General features: G+C 51.3%; 6 protein-coding genes across 6 annotated transcripts; 4 read left to right on the forward strand and 2 right to left on the reverse strand.

Moving 5' to 3' along the window:
• Positions 1–274: 274 nt before the first annotated feature.
• OST2 (putative oligosaccharyl transferase subunit Dad1) lies at positions 275–1,034 on the forward strand (the record flags this gene model as incomplete). Its single annotated transcript, XM_041687806.1, has 3 exons — positions 275–577; positions 676–878; positions 968–1,034. 3 exons carry the CDS (start codon positions 275–277, stop codon positions 1,032–1,034), a joined length of 573 nt encoding a protein of 190 aa, XP_041541654.1.
• Positions 1,035–1,430: 396 nt separating this feature from the next.
• Positions 1,431–4,249, reverse strand: PRP16 (putative mRNA splicing factor RNA helicase (Prp16); the record flags this gene model as incomplete). The annotated part of the gene is made up of 2 exons (XM_041687807.1): positions 1,431–1,787; positions 1,862–4,249. The coding sequence occupies 2 exons, from the start codon at positions 4,247–4,249 to the stop codon at positions 1,431–1,433; spliced, it is 2,745 nt and encodes a 914-aa protein (XP_041541655.1).
• A 444-nt stretch (positions 4,250–4,693) lies between these two features.
• AKAW2_31209S (putative prefoldin subunit 2) lies at positions 4,694–5,289 on the forward strand (the record flags this gene model as incomplete). Its single annotated transcript, XM_041687808.1, has 4 exons — positions 4,694–4,733; positions 4,797–4,887; positions 4,990–5,182; positions 5,257–5,289. The coding sequence occupies 4 exons, from the start codon at positions 4,694–4,696 to the stop codon at positions 5,287–5,289; spliced, it is 357 nt and encodes a 118-aa protein (XP_041541656.1).
• A 348-nt stretch (positions 5,290–5,637) lies between these two features.
• AKAW2_31210S (Zn(II)2Cys6 transcription factor domain-containing protein) lies at positions 5,638–7,874 on the forward strand (the record flags this gene model as incomplete). The annotated part of the gene is made up of 3 exons (XM_041687809.1): positions 5,638–6,988; positions 7,044–7,343; positions 7,393–7,874. The coding sequence occupies 3 exons, from the start codon at positions 5,638–5,640 to the stop codon at positions 7,872–7,874; spliced, it is 2,133 nt and encodes a 710-aa protein (XP_041541657.1).
• Positions 7,875–8,508: 634 nt separating this feature from the next.
• Positions 8,509–9,483, forward strand: AKAW2_31211S (alpha/beta hydrolase; the record flags this gene model as incomplete). Its single annotated transcript, XM_041687810.1, has 1 exon — positions 8,509–9,483. One exon carries the CDS (start codon positions 8,509–8,511, stop codon positions 9,481–9,483), a length of 975 nt encoding a protein of 324 aa, XP_041541658.1.
• A 1,249-nt stretch (positions 9,484–10,732) lies between these two features.
• On the reverse strand, positions 10,733–12,460 carry AKAW2_31212A (uncharacterized protein; the record flags this gene model as incomplete). The annotated part of the gene is made up of 1 exon (XM_041687811.1): positions 10,733–12,460. One exon carries the CDS (start codon positions 12,458–12,460, stop codon positions 10,733–10,735), a length of 1,728 nt encoding a protein of 575 aa, XP_041541659.1.
• Positions 12,461–17,391: the final 4,931 nt, after the last annotated feature.

A 17,391-nucleotide genomic window follows, 5' to 3' on the forward strand; every position in this document is an offset into this window, starting at 1 on the left:
AACAATGACTGAATACAAACACACCAATTAAACCTCTAAATAGGAACAATCATACTCCTCCCTAATTTAAATAATCCAGCCAATTATTTCTCTAATAGAACAATAACAACACCCCCGATCTATACATCACGTGACACCGCGTAACCACCACCCGCCCCAGGACAGGCCAGCTTGCGTAACTATACCTCCACCTACCTCTCCCCTTCCCAATCCTTCTTCGCCCTCAACCCAACCCCGACCTCAATTAGAAACAGAAAAAATACAGATACACAACATGGCCCCAAAACGCACCGCCGCACCAGCAGCAACAACAGGCCCCGTCCCCGCGCCCTCACCACCCACCATGCCCTCCGCATCATCATCATCCTCCGCACCCGCAGCATCCTCCTCCTCTCTTCTTTCCTCCGGCCCCAAAACCCTCACCCAGAACTCCTCTATCTACGACATCGCTCACACGGTCTGGCAGCAGTATTTGGCTACTACGCCGCAGCGCACAATGCTGCTTGATGCGTTCATGGGATTCTTGGTGCTCGTTGGTGGTGTGCAGTTTGTTTATTGTGTTGTTGGGGGGAATTATGTGAGTTTACTACCTTTTCCTTTCCCCATTGATTATGGATGAATTTGGAGGGGAGGGGAATGAGTTTGGCTAATATTGGGGATTTGTTTTGTGTATAGCCGTTCAATGCCTTCCTGAGTGGGTTTTGTGCCGCTGTAGGACAGTTTGTTCTTACGGCGAGTTTGAGGATGCAGACTAGTGCTGCTACTTCGTCTTCTTCTTCGACTGGGGGTGGTGGTGGTGGTGCGAAAGGGAAGGGAGGGAAGAAGGTTGTCAAGGGAGATGCTGCGGAGGAAGGGAGTGGTGGTGTTTCGGCTGAGAGGTGAGTTTTCAACATTTACTTCATTCATTACTATCGACTTTGGGAAGGGCTTGGAATTTGTGCTAACTGGTTTGAATCTTCTTGTGTAGGGCATTCGCGGACTATGTCTTTGGGAGTTTGATTCTGCATTTCTTTTGTATTAACTTTATTAACTAGACGCTATCAGGTCGAATATGGAGGGATATGTTTGAAGGGGTGGTGGTGTGCAGCGGATATTATGGGAAGAGAGTGGAAAGGCAGAACGCTGGATATAAAGTGACAGGTGGAAGGATAGGATAGGATGGGATAGGAAGGGTGCATGCAGGCTGTTTCCCTGGTGGAGTAGCCTAGTCTCTTATCTGGTTCCTATCCGGGTTTGAGAAGGGTAAAACAAGTCGAGGATCTGTTATTGCGTTATGTTAGCTAGCTATTACTATTTATACCTGTGTATCAATGTATATCGATTCTACTGTTTACTCTCAGCATCGACACTCATATAGCAATAATATCAGCTAATAATCTATTCATATATTCCCTGGGTATAGTATATCCTATATTCTCTACTAGTATAAATCAAAAAGCCCGTCCCGGTTTGCGCTTGATCTGCGGCTTCTTCACCACGCTTCCGCCTCCACTTCCGCCATTGCGCGCACCACCACCACTACTCGAGGCCGTCACACCTCCTACACGCCTTGCCGTCGCGACAGGCCTCCGTACCACAGATCCCACTTCGATCTCCTTTCTGCGTCTGGTCGGATCGTTCCTCTCCGCTTCGCGCTGCTTCTCCGCTGCGGCGCGTTCGCGGTCCGCCGCCATCTGGGTCTCGATCTCCACGCGCCGGTTGAACTCTTGTTCCGTGATACGACGCTCGCGCTGGGAATAGCCCTTTTCTTTGACGGAGTAGAAGACGCCTCCGAGTTCGGCGAGCCACTGTTACCGAATGTCATTAGTACTTGACTTGTATCGGGGTATGTGATGGGATTCGGGGGTGGGGGTGAACTTACGTGTGGATCTACAGCAGTCACGGTGGACATGTACTCCTTGCTTGTGAGGATCAGTTCATGGTAGACCACGTACTCCGGGACATATCCCAGACCGTAGAGGGCACTGGTTGGGTGGAGTTGCATGCTGACGCTGGTTCGGAGGTTGAGGAACTCGCCGATACCCTTGACGCGCGCGGCTTGGTGGTAGAAACCCGAGCAGATGCACTTGCGGATCTCGTCCCAGTCGGTGCCGCAGCTGACCAGGGGCATCTTCTGCACCGTCATGATGTCGTGCAGTTGGTCGCGCACTTCGCGCGCCCGCCGCAGGGCCTTGGCGTGGAGGAAGTGGCGTGTGCACCAGCCGTCGGAGTAGCCGTTTGCTTTCCATTGCGTGTAGACGTGGAGGAGAGTGAGGTGGTCGGATTCCGGGACGAAGAATTTCTCGCGCGCAGCGTCGGATTCTTCTTGGCGCTCTTTGGGGCGGTAGAAGACGCTGGGGACGGATAGCATGGATACAATGGTGAGCATCTCCTCGCTGCAGCCGTAGGTCTCTGCGGCGGTGATGATGAGCTTTGCGAGCGGGGGATCCATTGGGAATGGTGTCATCTGACGTCCTAGTGGAGTGAGATCACCGAGGTTGTCGAGCGCTCCAAGACACCAGAGTTCGAAGAGGGATGTGGTGATTGTTTCTTGGGGAGGGGGGTCCATAAAGTCGAAGTCGAGAAGGTCTTTGACGCCAAGAGATTTAAGGAGAAGGACGGTGTTGGAAAGACTGGTCCGCTGGATTTCCGGAATCGTTTGCAGGTATAGCTCGTTCTTGTACGCCACCTCGGTATACAGACGATATGCCTTGCCCGGCCCCGTACGTCCTGCTCGGCCAGAACGCTGGTTGGCATTGGCCTGTGATATAGGCGTGATCTGCAGAGTGTCCATGCCCATCTTGGGGTTGTACACCTTTAGCTTGGAGTAGCCCGAATCCACAACGAACATGATACCGTCAACTGTCAGACTGGTTTCCGCAATGTTGGTGGCAACAATCACTTTCCGCACGCCAGGCTCAGCCCGTTCGAAAATTTTGGCCTGTTGCTCCGCAGGCATCTGACTGTAAATGGGTAGAATGCTCAACTTCGGCGGATCGTTTAGTAGCTTTAACCGCTCATCGACCAGCTCGCATGTTGCTTCAATGTCTTCCTGACCTGTCATGAACACAAGAATATCACCAGGACCTTGCGACACGTGGATGGCCAAGACCTGCTTGACCGCGCTGTCAACATAGTCCTCGCAGGGTGTGCGTGAGAAATGGGTATCGACAGGGAATGTTCTTCCGGGGATGATGAACTCCGGTGCGCCACCGTAGAATCTGGAGAAACGTTCTGCGTTCATGGTGGCCGATGTGACAATAAGCTTCAAGTCCCTGCGTCGAGCTAGGACCTTCTTGAGAAGACCCATGAGCACATCTGTGTTCAATGCTCTCTCGTGCGCTTCGTCCATAATGATACAAGAATACTTGTCGAGGTCCTGCTGGACAAGTGACTCTCGTAGAAGAACACCATCGGTCATATACTTGATGACCGTCTTCGGGCCTGTGCAATCTTCAAAACGAATAGCATAACCAACTTCATCACCAAGATCCACCTCCATTTCCTCACTGACACGCTTGGCAACACTCATAGCTGCCACTCGACGAGGTTGCGTACACCCGATCATGCCATACTTCGAATAGCCGTCCTCGTGCAGGAACTGCGTCAGCTGTGTTGTTTTTCCAGAGCCAGTCTCACCAACCACGACCACAACCTGGTTATCCCGAATGACGCGCAACAAATCCTCTCGGACCGCGAACGCCGGCAGGAATTCCCTCTGCTCCCGAAGCGTCTTGCTCTTGCTGAACGAACTCTGCCCACCTTCATCCTTTTTCAAATGTTGGGCGAACTTGTTTCCGCTCTTGTAGGCATCCTCCACTGGCATAGCGACCGCACTGTCACCCTCATCCTCCTTTACACCCATGAGGTTTCCCAGCGCCGTTCCCGCCATCGTTGTCGCCTCCTGCGCTTGCTTCTGGCGTTCTCGCTGCTGACGTCGTTCGCGAACCACTTTGCTTCCTTTCCGACTGAACACGGCCATGTCACTCTGCGGGTCTCGGACAGCTGAGATAGGCTCGAGCTGTTTGGTGAAGATCGTGCGGCCATCGAGGAAGGGTGGACGGAGGTCATGGACTAGCAAATGAACTCGGGTGGCTTCTTCATCTTCGGGCATGAAGTCGCCATCGAAATCGCGTCTCTGGGCGACACCAGATGTGAGCATACGGTTCGTTTCCCAGTTGTCGATGTCCTTGCGCTTTGCGTCGCGCAGCTGTGGCGGGAGATTGGAGCTCTTCAGCCTTTTGGCTGGAGGCTGGTCGTTGGAGGCCATAATGGTGTGTAATTGATGATCGAACAACACGATCGCTTGCTAGAGCAATTAATATCTTAATGCTTCGCAGGGGGCTACACCTCCCGCCGATAGTTGGAGAAGATGCAATCGCCGCGAATTGCGGAATCCATCGTTTCTATCGGAGTTGCGGCAAACACTGCAAACATCGCCGCCCGCTTCGTCACGTGTAACATCCCCTCCCAAGAACAGGCAGAAGATGGTGTGGAAAACATTGGTATATTAAAAAGAGCTCTGATAATTAATTAGTTAGTTGTAGTCAATTGTACTGTTTATCCCTTGCACCTGCATTAGTAGTGGTTTGTTCGTTAGCGACGCAGACATAATTGCAACAAAGCGACGCCGCAAGCACCGCGGATCCATATCGAAACTCCCCGCATCGCAACTCCGGCTTTACAACTGCGCTTTCAATCAAATTTCGACATCATGGCCAGCCAAGCACAAGTCAACCCCAAGAGGCAACAGGGTATGTCCTGTATCTATCTTGTTTTTTGTTGTCGTCTGAAGAAGCCAAACTGATTCGAAGCAGAGCTCCAGCTCCAGTACTCCAACTACAAAAACACGCTACAACAATTGGCGCAGAAGATCGGTGATATTGAGCAAGAAGCAGAAGAGCATAAGTAAGCTGCCCTATTCGGAAGGTCCTCTGATGTGAAGTTTTGCACAACAGTGTGCCCGTTTGCGCTTGTTTGGGATGGCAACTAACGCACACTCAACACTAGGCTTGTTATCGAAACCCTCGACCCCCTCCCTAAGGACCGGAAATGCTTTCGGATGGTGAACGGTGTTCTGGTAGAGCGGACAGTTGAGGACGTTCTCCCGTCTCTCAAGACCAACTCGGATGGATTGAAGCAAGTCTTGGAGGAGCTACTTAAGCAGTACAAGTCGAAGCAGGCGGATCTGGATAACTGGAAGGTAGGCAGATTGTTCTCTGGTGGTCCACGTATGTGGATGATGAATGGATTGCTAACAGTTCTGTCGCTTTACAGAAGAAGAACAACATCCAGGTTGTACAGCCTTAGAGCAACGGTGCTGGTGTTTTGTCACGGTTTCTGTATCCTCTTCATGCAGCGTTATACACTGAAAAATAATATTTCTATAGTAAAATCATGTAAGTCTAGACGTCCGATCTGCTATGGTATAGTAAATCAGAGAACACCGTAGATGATTGTGAAAGGCATACAACAAATATTATATAAAGTAGCTTCATTGAAGATAAACCTCTGGAAGGGGCCTGCGTTACTAATCTGCTCTTCCGCCAGTCTTCATCTACAACTTCGATTGAACCGAAAACTTAACATATCCATGACCCAGCATCATCAAGATGAAATCGCTTCACTGCGCACCTATATTTAGAAATATGCGATAGCATGTCACAGCGCCGTCAATTTTCCAGTTGCGATCCATGCCGTCGCTCCAAGCGACGCTGCTTTGTCGCCTCTCCCCGAGGAGAGAAATGTGCTAATTGCCAACGTCTAGGCCATGCATGCACCTTTGACTTTGCCAGATCTCGGAGGGTAAAGCCCAAGCAAGACCTAGTGCGGCCTTCCCCATCGACAAACAGCAATGAGCTACCACAGATTCCACTTCTAGGCTTTGGTAGTCCTGATGGTTACTATCAAGCCGGTACCACGCCCCCCGGGGATACCCTGGTCCCGGGGCTCAACCTCAACGAAGGCCATGATACACAGAAGAGCCATGACGATATCATGGACCTCTATCTGGTGAACCGACTGGCGTCGGAATTTGTGCCTTCAGTGCAAGTATCAAACGAGGTGCAAACGTCCGTTCGCAGCAGTCTGACGGACAGAGTGTCCTACGCGATGCCGTTACTTGCTGGTAGTTCACTGACGAGTCCTGTCCGCCTGCTGAATTCCAAGCTGGATGCAACAATCTTAGATGATCGCCTGGCAAAGATTTATCACGCGATCATCACGGGATGTGCTTCCCGGTTTGTGGATTACGACTGCAATTTGTATGCAACGGCGTCACGCTACCGACTGGAAGGTTGGAGTGAACAGCCCTCGCAAAGACATACGCCTGCAACTTTGGATATTTCTACAAACACTTCTTTTCCGGACACCCCAGCTTCGAATACTCCGCTGCATGCCATATCTTCTCCGGATTCAGGGATGCCATTAAACGATCTCTCCTGCACTTTTACTGTGATCGGGGCCGTCCGTTTCCTTGATCATTTCGCGGGTCTCTACGGCAATCGCATCAGTGTGACTGCACGTAAGCAGTCTGATGCTGCATTGAAATCAGTGCTTCGCACGTTCTCCCTTCAGTGGCTGCCTACCGAGAGTGTGTTAGCCGCTGATAGTATCTTGCAGGACAATGTTTATGGGATACCCACGAACGAGGCATCCCAGAACGCATTCTACGATTCTTGGTTTCAGACACGGGAAATTCTTGAACAGGCGCAATCAGTCCGGTCGTTCAGGGTTGTCTATGCCATTTTGCTTTTTGGTGGCATTACCATTCCGACTAAAGCTCCAGTCGAGTCAACACGCGAGTTCCTTGACAGCGGCCTGCAAAGCCTTTGTTCTCTGAATGAGCTTGTTAGGAAACATTGTACTACTCTGGGTACTCACTCTATATACAGTGGTCTGCTGGAAGCCAGTCTGAATGCTGTGCATTGGGGCGGATACATCCGTGACCTTGGGGCGTCGCTCACCACAAATCGTCCATGCAGACTTCCTATTCCGGGTCACAGTAAAGGTAGGCTCATTATTATGGGCGATTAGTCTTGCATATCCAAGCTAAACTCGAATAGTGCTTTTCAGTACCGGCTCGATCATGTCCACATTCGACTGGTCGAATAACCAAAATTTCCCTCCCGGTCAGGATGACATCCCAAATATTTGCAAGAAGGCAGTCGCGGAGGCGTTTTATATATGCAGGCAGATAGTTGAGGTCAAAAATTTACTACACTGTGATCATTCTTTGGCTGGCATAGAGGATGTCACCTCAACAGTGGCAGCCGTGAGCAAATTCGACCAACAGTTCCGCCCGTTCATTGATTACTGCATCGACAACCTGGAGTGTCTTTCATTACACTCTAGAACAGCTTCTGGTGGGTACTCAAACTAGTTTATGTGTCCACATACTGACGAATTAAATAGTCTCGCTCGTATTATTCTGGGATCTGAGCATCCTCATCCTAGCCGAGGCGTTGGCTCTCAGCAGGCAGAGCATTGACGACACTATCATCGCAAGTATGGGCTCATATCAGGCCGAGGCAGTCGCATCGGTCACAAAGACCGTAGAACGCGTACTGTCGCTACCGCCAGACTCTGCCTTCAATCTTGCAAACGGTCTTGATGCTGAAGTCCCTCTCGTTGCCTATCACATTACCCCGAGTTTAACGGCAATGGTCTATCAAAAGACCATCGAAACTTTGATGGACTCTCAGCAATCACCGCTCCATACCGGAGAGACAGCCGACGAAGTTTGGCAACGGCAGATTGATATCGTGCTGAAAGGCCTCAGCTCACTCGGTGAGACCGTCGGCGGATCCGAGGCGGCCGCAAGAGTTTTGCAGTCATTATTGCCGCGATATGGGGATATACTGTCTGAGTGCTGGACTTCTGATTTCAGCACTTGACTGGTGTTTAGATCACCTGCGAAATACAGCGGATCCGATATGCGACGTTTGCTATGAGTACGGGCGAAGCTAGAAACACGATTGTGCTTCTTCTGCGGGCATTCCACCGACATTTATTCCGTGGTAAGGGGGAAAAAGCCAATATGCAAGCTCTGCGATCACCAAGGTGCACTTACTTGCATCATGTTGAGGATGCTACTACTGTTATCCTAACCAGACGAAGGACTCTGTTCCCGCAGTGAAGGTGCGGCCAAGCACTCTAACTCCCCAAACAACCGCCTATTACTCAGTAACTAATGCCGCTACTAGCAAGAACTATTTGAATATATGGATAGACAGTGTGTCTCATAGTTCACCTGTCACTATGCGGATACGTCAGTGGAATGCTATCGGTTCCGCTCTGTCGGCTCCGACCATCGGTTCCGCAATCCAGAACTTTTCTCGAGATGCAGTCTGCTGATCCTCGAAATCATCAAACAATTCTTAACACTTCAGAACAACAATCAATTAGCTTCAATCTTCAAAGGTCAGTCACTTACTATACTCAAACAACAACACCACTACACAGCTTCCACACGAGCCCCTACTATCTCGAAAACATACTATCCCTCCTCCTACTACTATATAAACTACAATGCCTACTACAACCTCCAACCCCCTCCCAACCCTAATCTTCATCCCCGGCGCCTGGCACCTCCCAACCTGCTACACCAAACTCATCACTCACCTCCAAACCCACCACCCAACCCTCAACTGCACGACCATCACTCTCCCCTCCACAACCGGCGACCCCAGCGCCACATTCAAAGATGACCTCTCTGCCGCCCGCGCCGCCATCACCACCGAAACCCTCCACCACGGACGCAACGTCGTCCTGATCGCGCACTCCTACGGCGGTATGGTCGCCAACAGCGCCATAAAGGACTTCACAGTCCCCCAAACACCCACATCCGGTACCATCATCGGCCTAATCCTCATCGCCTCCGGCTTCACCCTAACCGGCTTCTCCTTCATGGACCCCTTCCTCGGCCACCCCCCACCCTCCTGGCGCGCAAACCACACCACCGGCTTCGCAGAACTAGTCACTTCCCCCCGCGAACTCTTCTATCATGACCTCCCCGAGGAAGAAGCCCGCTACTGGGTCTCGCAGCTCAGACCGCAGAGTCTGAAAGCGCTGTTCGAGGGCGGTGAGTTCTCGTATGCGGGGTGGAAGGACGTTCCGTGTTGGTATATCGGGACGGAGGGGGATAGAGGGTTGCCGGTGCTGATGCAGCGGTGGGGTGTTGGGATCGCGAGGGGGATGTGTTCTCCGGGATGGAGGCTGGTGTATAGGGAGGTGGTGGGGGCTAGTCATTCGGTTTTTCTGAGCAGGGTGGAGGTCGTGGGTGGGTTGGTTTGGGAGGCTGTAGGGGGGTTTTTGGGGAGGAAGGATCTTGGGTTCGAAGGGGTGGATGATTATTGGAAGAGTCAAGGTGTGATTGTGCCTGAGGCGGATGTTTGGAGGGTGTCGACGTGGTTCAAGTATGGTGTGCCTGCGGCGTTGGGGAGGGGGGTCGGGTGGGGGATTGGGTTGGTTGGGTGGATTAGGGGGTGGTGGTTAGTAGATTAGATATGTTGTATATATATATATCAGTAGGTGACACTTGGTTTGATGTATATATTTATCTGTGGGTTGTCTGATTACGTTCGTATCGGGGGTTTTTTTTATTTGGTAGTTGGGAAATACTATCTTCTTCGCTTCTCATGTGATTACTTAGCCCTCGGTATATGTACGTATAATCATGGTGGTGTATACATTAGAATCGAAAGAGCATACTGTCTGTCTGTCTGTCTGTCTGCATGATGAAAATCCAGGTAGTCGATGCCATCATACTACTTCTCTCTATCATCATATCGTCTCACGTGTATCATGAACTACTAGGTGAACGTGTGATGTATGACTTCACCGATAGAATCGCCAGGAAGTATATACCGAAGATGATGCTACTACCTACATCATATTATATCCACATCAGTGGAATGATAGGTAAGTATGTATGTACCCAAACCTCATCATCATCATCAGCAGCCTTAACCATTGGGACACTGGAATCTCTTCGAAGTCCGAACAACTAATAGTTATATACTAATATACGAACTGCATAGATACCCGATCCCGGGGCAGTTCTTTTTGCCTAAGAAACCTAAAGTGAGAAATAAGGAATACGGAAAAAGGACAAAAAATATTTCCATGTCTATGGTTCGTCTGTTTGTTTCTTTCCTCTGTAGTAAATAGGAGCGGGCAAATGCAAATGCAAAAAAAGCCCACCCACACATTTCAACATCAATTTCGTCATTCGTGATCGTCATCATGTACTCCTAAATGTGTTCAGTCCCACCGCCGTGAAATTCATTCATGGCCACACCATCCAAAAAAACAAAACCAAATAATCCAAAAAGTATAAACCAAAATGCAACCAACAGGGTAGATAGATAGCCCTGGTCCGTGCGCCGACTGAGTGGCGGATGTTGTTATAGTAGTAATAAAAACAGGTATATCGTAGTGGGAAGAAAAAGGGGGAGGCGAAAATATCAGAATCGAAAGGGGGTAAATGACAAAATTATGACATGGTACTCATCGAACATGGACCGTATACGCAAAACAGTGATAGCTGGGAGGCCATGGCATGTATTGACGTCCAACGGTCAGACATGAAAGACGTCAAGGCATGCGGGTGCTCAGAGACTATCGGAGAAGAAAATGAGCTTCTAGAGCGGGGAGGGTGTGGGGGTAAGAGGGTGGTTTGCTGTTGCAGCAACCTGGTAGTTCGACAGATGCGGTCAATTGTAGACCTGACTTCTCAAGTCATCATTGACGCTCATCCAGCATATGTGGATTGCCGCCGTTCAGGGGGCGGAACCGGGTACTCCCCGTATGGCTGTCGCATGTAAGCATCGCGGGGTGCGATGTAATCTGGCCCCACCTCTCGCGCATACCTGTACTCTTTGTCTTTGGGCGAGCGAACCTCGCCATACACAGGCCGGCTTGAGGAGTGTCGGGACACACTGGGACGAGCAGCAGACTCATAGCGCATGTGTTCTGTGGGGTAGGTGTAGGTGCTACTCCGAACGGGAGGCTTCGGCATAGGGCGTTCTTGACGTGGCGGTGAACCCCCCCTTGCGTATCTGGGGGACTTCTGGGGTAGCGGTATGCTGGGTTCTCTGAGCACGGTGTCCGGTTCCGTCACAATCTTGTAGCGAGTCGACTTGGGCGGACTCTCGCCGGTTGCCATCTCTGGCGTGCCCGGACTCGAGTAGCCCGAATCGTACTTGTCCGTTCGCAGTTTCGCTGTCCGACTCGCCTCATGGACCATGTTATGCAGTGGGTTTTCGCGGCTCATTCCCCTGGGGCGGGAATGGGTTTGTGCAGCGCTCGCAGAGCGCGAGGGCTGAAGGGACGGCCGGACAGAAGACGGAATCTTCACTGACGGTGAAGTTGCCGCAGTTGGCATGCTAGGTACCTTGACTTCGTAGGATCGGGCCTGGGACCCGAGCTTCTCATATGATCCATTGCGAGAACTACTGGTACGAACACTTTCCTTGCTCGGTCGTTTTGTGCGGCCCGAGTGTCGTGACGAGGAAGACTCTGGATCGGCGGATTCATAGCCATGATTGCGCGGGGGCGAGCGGGAGGTTTGCGGACGTCTGTCGATTTCGATCGGAACGGATCCCTTGGAGCGTTCAATGTAATCTTTAGCGGTGGTGTGTAGCTTGTCATGCTTCGACTCATGCCTCGACTCATATTCATCCGTGTACTCGTCGTCGTAGCGGGTCGACGTGTGCCGGCGCGGGAGATCCGCCGGTCGGGACTTTCGAGAAGAGGCCTCCCGGTTGCGCCTTTCCGAGGGGCGCTTAATTTTCACATAAACCGTGGACGAGGCGCTGGAGTCAGATGCGCCGCCATCGTCTTCGGAGTCGCTGTACGGAACGGCCCGCTCATACTTCTCGTAGGCATCCCGTTGTCGTTCCCTGGTACGATATTTGGCACGACTGCTGTGGGTCGTCCTCGAGTTGTCGCGAGCCATATCCCTCGCCGCACGAGTACTAGGGCCATCACTCTTGCTCTTCTTCTTCTCGCTCGGGGGTTTGGAGGAATATCGTTTCTTGTACTCATCGTATTTTCGGGACGTTGAGCGCGACTCTTCGGAGAATTGGAGGTCGTCATCGGAATATGTGGCTGCATCAGCCGGCGTCCTCTCCTCGTAGTACCGTCCGTTGCGATACTCGCGAGGGGCGCTGGCGCGCGGGGTGGCATAGGCCGAGGTACCATTGACCGGTACGCCTTGTTCGTGCATTTGGCGACGCAACTCAGCCAGCCGAGCTTTCGCATCGTACTTGGCCCTTCTCGTCTCATCCGAAAGCGTCTCGTAAGCCTGCTGCACCTTCTGAAATTCATCCTGAGCCTTGCTTCTCAGCGACTCATCTTTGATCTTATCGGGGTGACATTTCAACACGAGTTTGCGATGAGCAGATTTGATATCCGACAAGGCCGCATCCCTTGTCACTCCCAACACTTCGTATGGATCGATATCTGGCGCGGCTGCCATGATGGTCTGTGTAAGACACTAGTGAAAGATGGGGTAGAAAACATATAAACCAGCCTCAATGCAGGATCAACAGATGATTTAAATAGACAGTATGATGATAAATGCAGAGCGACAAGAAAGCGACAAGTGCCGCGGTGTGGCGTTGTATAAGAAAGCGTGGAGGACAGCAGAAGCGGTAAGTACCTGAACGGAGGGAGGCGAAGCCGGGAGGGTTGCAGCGATAGCGCGGATGTGTAAGGTACGCTGAGATGGACAAGGCGGGCGGATAGACGGCTCGATGGGGTGACGTGGGTGCTCGACGATCAATGGCGCATAGTCAGGATTGTCCCGATCGGATATGCGGCCAATTCATGGAGAAGGCCGGCGAAGACGAAAGAAGGGGAAGAAGCAGGATGACAAAAAGGTAGGGTGAAACCGGCAAGGCAGGAGGGGAGTCAGTTGTAGTGAATTGGGATGTGAAATTAATGAGTAATAATGAGTAAAAGGAGAGACACGGGGAGTTTAGGTATGATGAGTGAGAATATGAACCATGCAGAATAAAAGTCACTAGTAAGAGTCTGGTTTGGAGTGTGCAGCGGGTTTAAACCAAAGAGAGAGACAGAGAGGGTGGAGGAGGGGAGGGGGAGGGGGAAGGGAAATAGCGAGGCAAAATAACCCAAAATAATAATGAATTAGTTGGTAGGTTTTAGGTATGGTTACTGATGGATCCCCAAGTTGTATGGCAGGAAGATTCCCAAGTACCCAAGAGAAAAAGTAAGAGGGGAACAGCTGGGGGCAGTACTTGGCCCGGGTAATTTCGCCCAGCAAACCAGACCCGAAGTTAGTACTAGTCAGAGTGGATGCACTCCAGTTCAATCAAGAGGGGGGGATATTCCTATCTGGTCGGGAGAGGCGACCAGCGCTGAGGGGCAAAAGGGGAAAAAGTCAAAAATACTCAAGAGAAGGAGAGGAAAATGCGAGAAAATCAAAAGGGATTTTCCCCCCAACGGGCAAATACCGCCAAACAATCGGACCCAAGCACACTGCGCCACGCTGCTTCAACTGGAGACCGGAAGAGTGTAAGCTAAAAGTAGAAAAAGCAGCCAAATCGACTAAGACTAAAGGATGGTCAGATGAAGTGGCACCACGTTTAGTCAGGGTTGCTGGTCGAGTGAGGGAGTTAGCTGGTCAGACGCCAACGTCGATGAATAATGGCTGATGATTTAAGCTAGAAGACGCTCGATGATGCCACCAGCTGCGTCTGGTTGGATTGTCCTTGCTGGGGTTTAGGCCAAATGCGAAGTATATCGGTGGTATAAGAAGTGGGCAGGAGTAGCAGCAGGGAGGGACAACTGGATTCAAACAGGATTGATTGGCAACAATGACGATATAAGAGTCGGATCGTCTCGTGAATGTCTTGGGAGTGATGATGATTATGATGAGGAGGAGCAGCAGAAGGATGACTCTGAAGAGAGTAGTATGATTATGATACTCTCTGCATTCGAATTCCTGGTGTAGAGCGAGCCAACAGATGGACTGCAAAGCAGCGGTGAAGTGGGAAAGTGAAACCAACGATGGGGTCTTGTCACAATCAGGAAGCCCAAGGGCCCGCTTTGCGAGGAACAACCGCAACAACCGTCAACAGGCAAGTTGCAACGATGGAGAACCAACGATGAACGATTGGCAAGGAGCGGTCAATCATTAATGCCTTTCAGGAGGAAGGCAGGAATGAAGACAGGACAATTGGTTCATACAATGTCCAAAAAGTAGATCACAGGAGGCATAAGAATACGGAATACAGGATCGAAGATTATTATTATAAAACAGCCACCAGAAGGTGATCTAGAGAATGAGACGTATCATCCTGCAAACGAAGGGAAATGAAACTGGACCTGATGTGGTACAAATACCCCGGTGGTGTTTGACCGTGGGTTTATCTCCGATCCTTGAAGGAACCATTTTTATTGGAGGGATTAGTACCTGGCGAGAGAAGACTTCAAGGTACAAGAGAGAAAGAACTCGTAGTATCTAAGCCTTGACTGTTGTTGACCTTCGTATCATGTTGTCTTCTCGCAAACCCTGAAGCCCTATGTGCAACTGCGGCATCGAGTGAGAGGGAGATGCTGGGCCGTTCTCAGTCACATCTTCATCACGGTCACGGCGGGCGCTTGGCCAGAAATCCATCTTGCCTGTCCCATTGCTAGCGTCAAAGTTACGACGCAGAGGAGACTAAGCCATGGGTGTCTGCAGGACCAGTGTCTGTTGGTCATCCACCTGGTGGTCCCCGGCAGATGAGCGAATTCGACTTTGCGACCGTCAGTCATCAGCCTGATTGATCTGCGGGGCCTTTTCCACGAGGAGATGTCCCTCTATGGAGTAAACTATCTATCTATCCGGTAGTACTCTGTAACTGACTAGCAGTAATAGGTTAGTAGTAAATAGTAGCCGAACAGGGCACTCTCTGCCTGGTGAGCATCTAGTTACTACTAAGCAGTAAGTACTACTACTGTTTGGTTTCTAGGTTTGATAATGACTAGCAAGTAGGAGTATCTACTGCGTACTACCTCCCATAAGTACTCCGTACCTATGGTAGTACGTCGTAACAAAATCTTTCCTCTCTCATTGCTCTGATTGAATCACCGAGACTTCCAGCACCAACTAATCAACGACGTTTGCTTCGATCGGAACACACCCTCTCCCTCAGCACCGGGGGGAGTTGACCAGTCAGGCCGAGTTGTCAACCACCAAAAAGACGCCGCGAGGAAAAGAAACCCCGCACCACCTCCACTTCCCTCACTTCCCTCACTTTCCTTCCCAAACGCCGACTGGCAAACTGCCACTGACTGGATCGACTCCCACACACCACCTTGGGTCTGTTTTGCCTCCTTATAGGCTGACCCCATTAATGCTCACAGCCTTTGCCCTTCACCGGGAGGGATTTACAATCCAATCACATCAGCAGTCACCTGCGTATGCGCTCTGCTAGCTGCATCCTATTTTGGGGTCGCCTCACCGGACACGATGCGCTGGGTTCGGCAGTCTGTCTGGAATTGGCTCAGCGAATTCGCTGCTCTCCTTCCTCTTACCTCCTCCTCCTCCTCCTCCTCTTGGCTTTTGCTCCTACAGCAGCATCCTTACTACTTTGAATGGACTAGTCCGGTGGAGTGGAACCAGCCCATCGCAAAATGGACTCATTCGTACAGGGATGATACCTCTTCCTATGCGTGGGGTAGAGGAAGAAGGGAAAAAAAAGGTACCTCGGCTGGCTGACTGAACTTCAGGAACATAATGGTTATGGTACCTGGAGGGGCGTCGTCCATGGTTACAGTCCATCATTATCCATCGATCCGGTCCGGGCGCGCGTGAATTAGTCCCGTGGATTGTTCCCGGAAGGTCCCGCCTTTCATTTGTCTCTGTCCCTGGGCTGATTCTCTAGAAACTAGTGCTACCCACTAGTTAGCTACTACATCTGGTTCCTCACGGCTGTGAAGGGGAAGGAAAAGGAAAACCATGAATGCTCGTCAGTGGTATGGTCTTCCATCCATCGCGACGGTTATCTTTTGTCACAAGGTGTATCCTGCAAGTTTCGCGGGGTAAGGCCCCGAATCGTGTAGATCTATCAATTTGATCGGCATCAAACGGCCAAAGTTAAAAACGGCTGATACAGAGCATGGCAATATGGCTGGCTTGCCCATCCTGGGATCGTAACTAGTGGTTGCAGGGCTTGTCTTGTACCACGCAATGGCCTGTCAGCCTATCTCGCCTGTCCCACCCCCAGGTTATCCGTGCTCATGACACGCCGCACCGAACGTTCCTCGCCGAGCTGATTGTTCTCGAAGGAGTAATTGGACCCTGTGCAAAGTCATCTGCACCCGATGTCTGCTACACGGCTCAGCCAACAATTTGCGCCCGCTGTCCATGCAATGATTGTCCCGGCATTAGTTTGCATGGTGCTGCTTCACTTTCGCGATCCCGCGCATCCAATGAGACGCTCTCAATAGCCTTGGATCAAGGGGCGCGGGTGCTCCAGCTCTTCGTCAAGGCTCGCAAGTGCAGGATTGATGCAAAACGTTAACAGGAGCTTAAAGCAGCTGTTCTCAGGTTCGAAAGCTTTGCCCGGGCTCTGGACCCATCGTCGGCTCGGGCGCGCTGTCAGATGAAGCGCCCATTGTTTTGTCTGCCAGGCCGAGCCAGTCGGTTGATGCGGCCCCGACATTTACCCATAGCCGAAATGGTGTGTAGGTGTGTACTACTACAGCATTCGTATGACACGTTCCGATGAACGCTGAAATCCCGGCCTGTTCCTTTGGGGGTGACAGGCAATAAGCAGGGGGCTTCCTGTGAGGCCCATGCCTGTGAGACTTGCTGACCACAATGTCCTATGGTACGTACCTTGCTGGCTCACATCATCCGCCAATGCAGGCCTTCATGTGGGGTGTGGAGGTCCCAAGTGCCTCGTGGTAGAGGTTACCTACGCGTTCAATGTTAGTGTTGCAGTAAGCATTGCGAAACAGGCCCCCCCTCATCAGCCAGCTGCACCCGGGGTTTTTTACCACGGCGCCCACCACCAATGATGTTGGCGAATATCAACCCAACTGCATCTTATCGATCCAGTTTGGCGGCTACCTAGCCTTCTTGAGAATCGATCGTTACCCACCGGCCCCATCACAAATTGGTGGCTACGGCTGAATGGAAGGATATCAAGGCCTCTTTAGCGCGCTAACCTCAGTTCTGTGGCGTTGCTCGGTTTCATCCCACGCCCTGATCCCGGCAGCGTCGTTACGGGCGGGCTGCCTACGTACGCATCTCTTTACCCTTTCAGCTTCTGCCTTCACAGCTGACTCTGGATGTAAAAACTATCTCATGCCTAGCACAGCTAATCACTACAATGAAGAGTGGAGGAAGTGGTGACGGTGTGGGTTCAATCCGCAGCATCAGGTCGACCAGTCGTC

The sequence above is a fragment of the Aspergillus luchuensis genome, chromosome 3 (assembly GCF_016861625.1).
Source record: "Aspergillus luchuensis IFO 4308 DNA, chromosome 3, nearly complete sequence".
In the NCBI taxonomy this organism is placed as follows: domain Eukaryota; kingdom Fungi; phylum Ascomycota; class Eurotiomycetes; order Eurotiales; family Aspergillaceae; genus Aspergillus; species Aspergillus luchuensis.